This window comes from Mycetomoellerius zeteki, unplaced genomic scaffold, assembly GCF_001594055.1.
Source record: "Mycetomoellerius zeteki isolate Tzet28-1 unplaced genomic scaffold, Tzet1.0 scaffold1254, whole genome shotgun sequence".
Lineage (NCBI taxonomy): Eukaryota > Metazoa > Arthropoda > Insecta > Hymenoptera > Formicidae > Mycetomoellerius > Mycetomoellerius zeteki.
The window spans coordinates 14,858-25,609 of record NW_017256184.1 but is presented as its reverse complement, the minus strand read 5'-3'; the positions used below and the strand labels follow the sequence as shown (position 1 = coordinate 25,609).

Below are 10,752 nucleotides of genomic sequence, written 5' to 3'. Positions count from 1 at the left end.
ATTTTTCATTACTTTCCAAACACCCTGTATATATATATATATATATATATATACACATTTGCCCGTATTCGGACAAAGAACGAGTTTACAACGATATTAGTGCGTCACACATATTATAAAATTTCAGAGATAAAAGCGCACTTTTATCGATAAAAGCGCATTCTGAATATGAGCCGTATATCTGTATATACATGTATTTTTGTATAAGTACTAACTTCATAGCTTTACGATGGATATCGACAGCATAAATCATTGCCTTATAAATTGTAATTTCATTCTTTATGTTATTTTTAAAAATTTTGTTTATCATTGCTCGTTCAATACGGTAGCTATAAATAATAATTTTGCTGTAACTGTAGAGTCTTTCTAGATTTATTAGACGAGAAATGATATTCTATTTATAAAATAGATTATTTTGATATTTTATGTATTCTTTTTCTTACCTGGCAATCTTAAACATTCCACAGGCGTGTTTGAGGTATCCTACGAGCATCGTTCCCGTTGCTATATATGCAATTGCCCCTATAAAAGTAGCTACGTCTATGTGCAGCAAAATTAAATAAAAATACTTTTCTTGATCGACAAAGTATTCAGCCTTGATAGGAATTAGAGGACATGGTCGAGATTCATTCATGGGCACAACGATATCGAGAATGCACGGCCACATTGGTACAAAAACAATAGCTAATGTACAGCACAATGTAATCTCTGAGCATATTTAAAAAAAGTAGTCATATTTAGCTGCATGCAAATGAATAATAATGCAAATTATCGACTCATTTTACGTTTCGACATAATGGAAATATGTTAAAATAATAAAAAAAAATAAAAATAAATAGATAAGAAAATAATAATATTCCAGAAAAATATTCTTTATGTGAATCGCTATTTTTAAATTCTTCGGAAGATCAATTTTTTGTATATTTTATATGTTTAATTATTTTTTGTCGAATATTCTGTCAAATATTCTAGCACAAAATTGCATACTTTTGCTTCTTTAATATTTTACTTTTCTGTTTAATAATAATAATAAAAACAAAGTAATTGTATATTTTTTTATTATATTTTATATTTTGATAAAATACGACGTTTAATGTACAAATGTAAAGCAGCAAAGTGATCTATTATTTAATTTTTATATGAGATTGCAATCTGTTTTTTACTACATGTAAAGAAAATCATTAAATTTTATCTTACGTATAATTCTAATTGTATAACGTTTCGCGTTCAGTCCATACTTTTCTATGATGGCAATTTCATTTTCATCTTTTATTTCATTATAAATATATTGCAATTGCTCCAGTAAACATCTGATCTATTATATTAATAATATTTTATGTTGTTTCCCGTAAAGTGTGGGAAAAATTTTATACATTTATAATGGATGAATAAAAATCTAACTTACAGTTTGAGTGTTAATCCAAAACGAGTTATATTTAATTATAAATGAAATTAAAAATGATATGATAGAAAAAATCTTAATGACAAGATTAAGTGTACATTCTGCAGTCAAAAATGTCATAAGCTATAATCAACAAATTTATTCAAATATCCTTATTAATAAAATTGGTCCTTTATTTGAATATCGATTTAGTTATTTGAATATTTAAATATTCGAATATAACTAAATCGATATTCAAATAAAGGAGAAATTATATTGTATATTGAAATCTATATTTTAAAAACGTTAAATTTGTTTGTATGTAAGTTTTGTTTTTTCAATTTGAATAACAATTTGAATAACAATTAGATTAATGTAAGTCTAAAATAATCAGTTGCTTTATGCATAATAATCTTGTGATAACAATATATTGCTTTAATGTAATTAAAATGTAATTAAAATTATATTATAAAATAATATTATAATACAATATATAATATTAAACATTAAATTAATATTAAATAAATAGTTTTAAATGTATAATAATTTACTAGATACGTAATAAGAAATAATTAAAAATATTGATATACCTGAACTATAATGCAGCTTGTCAAAATACCAAAGAATAAAATGAATTGTAATTGAATAAGTTTTGATTGTTTGTAAGGCCATAAGCCAATGGCGAGCAAAAGAATTCGATTGAGGCTAAAATACTGAGTCTCGACAAAAATCATCTCTCGTTAAGCATTGAGATACGTTTGATTACGAAAGAGACATCAAGTCTCGCGTATCCCCTCCTCCTAAACAATTGTATATCTTGAAACTTTTTTCTATGCTAAATTTTAAATAGCTTATTATAATATGTAATGTTGTAGCCTAATTTAGCACGTAATATAAAATATTGTCGTGGGATCACAGACACGATACTTTGACAATTTTGTTGGAAGAAAGAGACGATCGATTTGATGTCGAATAGAATTCAGCAATTTATTTTATACCGTAAATACATACCCGTAAGATGATTTCTTTATTGAAGTCTACGCAAGCGCAACTCACTCGATTCTAGTGACGTTGTGTTATGTATTTCATTCCTGTGCGTGCACTCGTAGGATGCGTTAGATCCTTCGAGGGAACATCGGTCGAACTGTCTCAGAAGTGAGTGACACAAGTTATATGTGAAATTATTACTAGTGAAGTAAAAGAAACTGCGGAAAGTGTTATGGATGTAGAAAATATTACAAAGAGAGAGCTTCTTAAATATATTACATCTAATTGTAAGTAAAAAGTTCTGCATTCTTTGTTAGTGTTAGTATTAAAGTATTCACTTCATCATGCACATTAATCTGTCTTTCATAACTCTCCTACCTTAATGAATCAGCATTTGTTTTTAATTATCCAACAGAAAGTAATGCAAATATATTTGTCAGTTTTCAATAATGAATGACTATATTTCATATGTTTCGCAGTGCATACGCGCGTGATCATAAATTACTTGTGTCTATTCAGAGAAGTAGTAATTCTAACTTACATATATCAATATATATCAACCATTAATTTATTAATAATTTACTATAAATATACTGTTGTTTTCAATACTTACACATTTTCTTAAAATTAACATTCTTTATAATTCCATTGAAATTAATCAATCAATTCAATGTTAAAAATGTATGGTCAAAATAAACACAAAGTTAAAGCCGCTGCGCTGAATATGACCATTATTAAAGACCATTTAAAATTATTTTACTTGATGAGTGAATTCATTATAAACTCACTAATTAGCTTACAAATATAGCGTAATAAAAGCAATATCTCACATAATAATATGAATAATAGTGTAAATTTCGCATAACTACTGTATTTTTCCACGATACTGCGGATTTCAGCTTGTTATAAATATGCTGTGCCAACAAATATTTTACCTGCCACGGAAAATAAATAAATTGGTTGGTACAGTAAAAACCTATAATTTACTGCGCGAATTCAATATCTGTAACTAAAAAAAATTTGATGGTTTAACAAATCGCTAATGTTACTTAGCTGTCAACTTTGCTACTTTAACATAGAAAATTGACTTTCTGTGGCTATGTTTCGTAACTCACTACAGTACTGACAGCATGACATCACTCTAGTGTGTTGAAGCAAGCGTTCCCTTTTTGCAAATATATTGTACAGTGAAATTGGTAGTAACGGAACGTTACTTTCAGCACTGCGTGCAACTAATACATAACCAATAAGTAATTTTTAACGTAAGCTGTATTTCATAACATATAGACAGGGTAGTCCTAAAAAGACAAAAGTTAAGTTAAAAAGTTAATTAATTTTAACTTAGTTACATTTTAGACTCTTAACTTTTTAATTTAATTTAGTTATATTCTATCGGTAACTATTAACTTTTAATTTGATTTTTTTTAAGTTAATCCTCAAACACAATGCAAGAGGATAATGAGTATATAATTTAATAATTTTATATTGTATAATTTTTACTTGTGAACAACAATAACCAGATTCTTTAATAAATATGCTGAGAGAAAGAAAAAATACGAAAAATTATGTAAAATGATCAAACTTTTTCTTTTTCTTTTTTTGGGGTTTTTCGTTCGAACCAAATTTAACTTTTAACTTTTCAATTACTTTTTTTATTAACTTTTAATTCAATTAATTTCATTATGGATTTACTTGTATATATATATTTTAATTAAGTTAATTTTTCACGTCTATTAAGCTGGCACAGGCACTTCAGCACAATCAAACGCAGACCTGTACCATATTTTTTTGCTAATTTTTTACTCTATTCTCGATTTTTTTTGCTCATTGTTTAAATAAAAAAATTCAACCAAGTGTGGCTGTGCTAGCTCGCGTACAAGAGTAAAGTACATTAAAGCAATTAATTGCTGGGCTAATTTTGGTCTTAAAATGTTTCTAGAATTGATTGTTCTAAGAATATCCCAAATCGGAATTTTTTGCTGACTGTTTAAGAAATTAGTCAAAATTAGCCCAGCAATTAATTGCTTTAATGTACTTTACTCTTGTACGTGAGCCAGCACAGCCACATTATTGGTCGAATTTTTTACTTAAATAGTGAGCAAAAAATTCCGATTTGGGATATTCTTAGTGCAATTAATTCTAGAAACATTTTAAGACTAAAATTATCTCAGCAATTAATTGCTTTAATATACTTTACTCTTGTACGCGAGCTAGCACAACCACACTGTTGGTTGAATTTTTTAATTTAAACATTGAGCAAAAAATCGAGAATAGAGCAAAAAATTAGCAAGAAAATAGCAAAAAAGTATGGTATAGGTCGTGTTTGATTGTACTGAAGTGGCTGTGCCAGCTTAATAGACATTAAATTTTCAAGGCTGTTAACTTTAACTTAACTTAGTTAAAAAAAGAGTTAACTTACCCAACCCTGCATATCAATAAGTGTAAAATTCCACTTTTTACCTTGTAATGCTTTCTGAGCACCTTCTTGGCTTAATATCAATTCAAATTGCTTATTATTTTAAACGTCCAACAGATTACCTTGTCTTTCGCCATTTTGTACTGTGACTGCTGCATCTTTCTAGCCGCAGTAGTCGCAGTAGAAGGTGATGACAAAATTTATGACGTCATTATTCCATTGCAATGCTATCGTAGCTATGAATATGTATGATGAATTTTGAAACAGGCTTTCCAATGCTGCCAGTACTGGCAGTGAGTTACAGAACGCAGCCTATATATTACGACAGTAGATTTACTGAATCAGTGAAGTTTTCAGCTGTTTTTTTTTCCGTGTGTCGTTTCCGTGTGTAAAATTTTATATTGTTTTTTTTTCTAAACTCAGGAGAAATCATATTGTATATTAAAATCTATATTTTAAAAATGTTTGTTTGTATGTAAGTACAATGGATAATATATAATAATCGTTTAACTTTTGCGTATTCTGTTTTTTTGATTTGCCGATTAAATATTCTATAGCTTTGTATTTTTTTAATTTGAATATATTAAGCTGAATTGCTTAATTTATTTTAAACGTAGTGCAAAATAAATGAAATATTACCATGAGATCGAAATAACAATTCACACCTTTATTCCAGAAGGGATGTATCGTTGAGCGATCGATTTGATTATGGCAATAAAGTAACAGATGTTTGTTTTCCATAAAGAAATACTTCATAAAGGAACTTGTATGACAATGGATCGCGCAGGTGTGGTTTGATTCTTTCTAACACAATATATTTTAACGTACTTCATACACACACACACACACAGGGTGTCCCAAACTTTTTGTCACACCGTTTCTGAATAGATAGAGTAGACCAAACTTAGTCCAAAAGTCGTTTACCATTTTGCAATTTTCGCAATTTCTTTTTTAATTAGCCAATGAAGCAAATTGGCTAAAATCGACGCAAAAATAAACTTTAAGATATCTTTAAGAGTTCTTTAAAAAACATATTTACGATATTTTATAAAGAACTCTAATAGATAACTTAAAGTTGTCTTAGGCGTCTATTTTATCCACTTATATTCAGCAATTATTAAAATTAATCTCGTTAACTATTGCGAAAATTACAAAGTGATAGGGGATTTTTCGACTTTCAAGAAAAGGACTCAACTGTCTCTCTCCGATCTTAATGAGCTTTTAGTATGTTATTCTGCAGACAAAAATAAACGACACATATTTTTTTATACGTTCCTGTATGCACTTTTAAAGGGTGAAACACCCTTTGGAAAAAAATTGATTTTTCTTTTTCGAAGCGAATATTGCCGGAACTGTAAGAGATAGAAAAAAATTTTCACAATGAAAATTGAATGGCATTAAGAGAGAAATATAATAAAAAAATTTTTTTCTTAATAAATAAATAATTTTTATTTTAAATAAATAATTAAAAAAAATTTTTTATTATAGTTCTAAACTACTCTTGAAACCATTCAATTTTCATTCCGAAAATTTTTTTCTATCTCTTACAGTTCTGATGATATTCGCTTCGAAAGAGAAAAAGCGGTTTTTTTTTCTAAAAGGTGTTTCATCCCCTAAAAGTGCGTATGGGCACGTATAAAAAAATATGTGTCGTTTATTTTTGTATAGAGAATAACATACTAAAAGCTTATTAAAATCGGAGGGGACAGTTGGGTCCCTTTCCTTGTTAGTGTGTTTTTTTTTTAGTCCGGTCTATTTACTTACAAGCGATGTGTCAAAAAGTTTTACACACACGCACTCGCGCGCGCACACATTTTATAGTGCATCTTGTCATAAGTGAAGTTTGATCCTTGAAAAAATTGCTCAATTTAAAATCTCAATGTAATGGTTATTTATATATATTATTAGTAAATATCACATACAATAATTTCTTATTGGAAACATCTCTGTTTTGTGTATTAAATGCGTTTTTTAAATTCTATTTTCTTAGTTCCTATTATATTTATTCATGAACATAAACATAAACAAGCTTATATCGGCACAATAGATTTTCTCTTGTAATAGATGATGAATGAGAAAACATAGATGAAATAATAGCCGAGCAGAAACAATGTGTTTGAAATAATATTTTTTTTACGGAACAATTAGTGATAATTGTATACTACAAATCAAATTTGGTTAATAAAAAACTCATATGTGAAGTTGATATCAATTAAACTATGTTGTACATAATTACTGAGAACTACTGATGTAACAACTAATTCGATCTTGGAGAAAGGTATACTCTGTTGTACCTTCGGTTGGCAGCAGTTGGAAATAAAAAATCGACTATATTAACACACATTGTGATTTATGTATAGAAGCATTTCTTAAATCACATTTTATTCTTTGAATTGTGAGAATTAAATGCCGTACATCCGATTTTTTTTAGGTAATGAATTTTGGCGTCAATGCTGCGTAGAATACATGAACGTGAAATAAGACATCGATGCTTTTAATAACTGTAATGAAATACGTTTTCCGTTGCATTATCAATGGGAGAGTGTGATGAGTCATGTTTAAAATATTATATGATATATAATAATTATTACCATGGCAAAACACTCTAAAGATACCACAAATATATTGCCAAAATTCAAAACAACAGCTTTGCCACTTCTTTGTAATATAAAAAGTATCAGCTTTTGGGCGTGCACGGGAGCTACATACCATCGAACATTGTATCTATAATAAAACAAAGACAACAAATGAAAAAATTCTCGTTTGTTGACGAAATGTTTTACTAATTGTTTGATAAACTCTAAACATTTGCTGACATTTTAATTATCATCTTTTATCATCAATCCGAATTACACTGAAAGAGAGAAACAAAGAAGTGAGAGGAGAGAGAGATTGTTTAAAAGCACAGTCATATTTTATGTGCTTCGTATTTTTTTTTAATTATTACTCTTATTACTGGAAATGTGTTTAAGCACTCGTTCTATAAAATATTTAGGATTAAGATTTTGTCAAATTTTGACAAATACGATCGTTTTGACAAATTGACAAATAGTACAAATAAGGATTCTCTCTCTCTCTCTCTCTCTCTCTCTCTTCCCCATTAAATAATTCGGGCGCATAACTATTATATTAAATTCAATATTTATATAATTACAAATTATTAATCTTCAATTTATTTAATTTATACTCGAATACGCATGACATAATTGGAATTAAATAAAATTGGGGACGCGATAATTATATATGAGACAATTTCTTACGCTGTAATATATATATGGTTATTGTGATCCATAAATTCTTGCCCAGTATAATTAGCTATAAACATGTACACAAAAATGGCCGACACAATCAAAAGATGAAATAAGAATTCCTCTTTGTTTCCAATAGACATACTGTGAAAAATCTAATATATTATGACTATGGTCAAAATTTTAGGTATATTTGATAATAACTTATTTTGTATACAAAAATATGTTACTATAGGTTACAAGTAATTGATTTTTTTACAGCCAGAGATATATGCATAATCTGACCTGTATTGTAACTTAAGAAAGGCTTTCAATCAAATTTGCTTAATGCATAGTCCATAAAGCATAAGAAAATCAACCAATAAGAATCTTTTATTTCATGGAAAGGAAGAAAATGAAGAATTTTAATCGATTCATTTTCTTATGCATTATGCGTTATGTATTATGTAAGACTCTGTACTTCCACCTTTACACCGTAAGTGATTTAAAATATTTTCGCGGTTTTAATGCCCTCTATGTCGGTCATCGCCTTTAGCAGTATTTTAAAATCGCGAAATTGATTATATTGACAAGGGAAGTTTCACAACTGTCCGGAACCGATTTGATTCTCCATGAAATATGTTATTAAACACGAAAATCTAAGAGACATGTATTTTTTTATACGTGTTCACCCCTATAAACATGAGTTAGGGCACGTATAAAAAAATATGTGTCTCTTAAATTTTCATGTTTAACAACATATTTCATGAAGAATCAAATCGGTTCCGGACAGTTGTGAAACTTTCCTTGTGAGTCTCTATTGACAGTTTATTGCTATAGGCCGGATAGCATGCGTTTACACTGAATTTACAAGCGATCTCACATTTTAAGTTAGATCACGTAAGATTGAGGTCTGACTTAGACCCAAAACAGGTCATCTATCAAGTGCTTACAGAAGGGATCCAAATAATTTAGGTCGACCTTGTGGAGTATAGACCGCGGCCTAAATTCAAGATGTAAACTTAGCTATATGATATATTATACAATAAAATAATCTGCATTTAGGGAAGATCGGGGCTAAGTGGACATTTGAATTTTGAGTAGCAAAAATATATTTTATGAGTTCCTAATTTATATTGTAGACAGCATTTCAGGCGTCTTCTTTACTAACGAAGTTTGGTTAGTTTAGGTGCCGCGTTATTATGTTTAGGTAGTCAAACGTGTTTTCGATAGTCAAAAATAATTTTTGAGATTTCATTTTCTAAATCACATCATTTTTTATGTATATGAATGAAATAAAGTTGCAAACACCAAAACTTTTTATTGCCATCTTTTAGTCTTATAATCACTCTATAAAACGCTAATAATCATTTGACTAAAATCGTTTACTTTGTTATTGAAAGTTGCAATTGAAAACAAGGTGCCCACTTAGCCCCGCCCCTTTCCCATTTCTTTTTTTTTTGAAAAATTTTGAATAGTTAAAAACAAGTTAGAATTCGTTTTTAATTAGTTTCGTAATTATTTAATTGTTTTTTATCTTATATTTTTTTGTGTACTTTTCTTTAAGTAAGAATATTATGGCACGCACGCACACACACGCGCACGCACGCACACGCACACATACACACACAATTTACATCGTTTATTCACATTGAATACCATGTTTAAAAACGCGGGAAGAAACTCACTGCAAAAAGATTGAGACTCAAACAAATTACACTAGTCATTGTTAATGTTAAAAAGGATCCTCCAAAGCTGGATAATAAAAATTCGGAATACCTTAAAAAAATAAAATATTATTTCAAATACTATATAAATGTTGTTACATACGGATACCAACTTTATAGCTTTACAATGAATATCGACAGCGCAAATTATTTCTTTGTATATCATAATCTCGTTCTCAATGCTGATGTTGTCGAGTATTTTGATCGAGTATTTAAACGCTTGCTCGATACGATAACTATAAATTAATTTTAAGCTATAAATATAGTTCTCCATAAGTCATCATAATTTCTATTGAGACAATATTAAGATCTTGTTTCGAACTATATAACTTTCAAAAATTGACAAGTGATTTATTTGTAAATTTATTTTTTACCTGGCAATTTTAAACATTCCACAAGCATGTACAAGATATCCTCTGAGCATTGTCCCTATCGCTGTTAACGTAGTCGCTCCTATACAAATAACTACATTTGTATATAATAAAATTATGTAATAATATTTTTCTTCATCAATAAAGGATTCAGATATCATGATATGCAGCATTTGACGTGAGTAAGATCCGTTTGTTTGTAAAACAATATCAAATGTTGTCCACAAAATTTGCGTTAAAATTCCGATAAATATACAGGACATGGTAAACACTAAGAACATTTCAGAAAAGTAATTATATAAATATTTCGCCATTTTTTAAATATCTACTTAAAGTGGCGAAATATTATGATACCTTTTAAATTTTTGTGCTATATAATTATTTCTCATAATATGCAAATGTTAATTACACACAATTCTTTACGTTTTCAACATAATAACTAAAATAATGTGTATACTACTTTGATCAAAAAGGTCCCGGAATTATCACCAGGTGATGCTCTGAGTCAGCTAATTTGAGTTCTGTTTTTTTTTGGTTGGGTTGCCACATCTATCATTGACATTTCCACCAAATTTTATCGCCATAGCTTGACATTTGTAAAAGTTACGCCGTCTTGAGTACATCTACCTCTGCACGTGTTTTC

At 28.7% G+C, this 10,752-nt stretch overlaps 2 protein-coding genes across 2 annotated transcripts in view; both read right to left on the bottom strand.

Moving 5' to 3' along the window:
* Window positions 1–493, bottom strand: part of LOC108731375 (odorant receptor 4-like) — a 2,045-nt gene extending 1,552 nt beyond the window's left edge. Inside the window, exons 1-2 of the mRNA XM_018461675.1 lie at window positions 444–493; window positions 216–329 (exon numbers count right to left, since the gene is read on the bottom strand). Coding sequence (XP_018317177.1) covers window positions 216–329; window positions 444–493 — 164 coding nt within the window. The remainder of the gene's footprint in view (window positions 1–215; window positions 330–443) is intronic.
* A 669-nt stretch (window positions 494–1,162) lies between these two features.
* LOC108731369 (uncharacterized) lies at window positions 1,163–8,088 on the bottom strand (the record flags this gene model as incomplete). Its single annotated transcript, XM_018461668.1, has 3 exons — window positions 1,163–1,315; window positions 7,376–7,508; window positions 8,045–8,088. Coding segments are annotated over 3 exons (330 nt in total), but the record flags the coding sequence as incomplete, so codon positions are not given.
* Window positions 8,089–10,752: the final 2,664 nt, after the last annotated feature.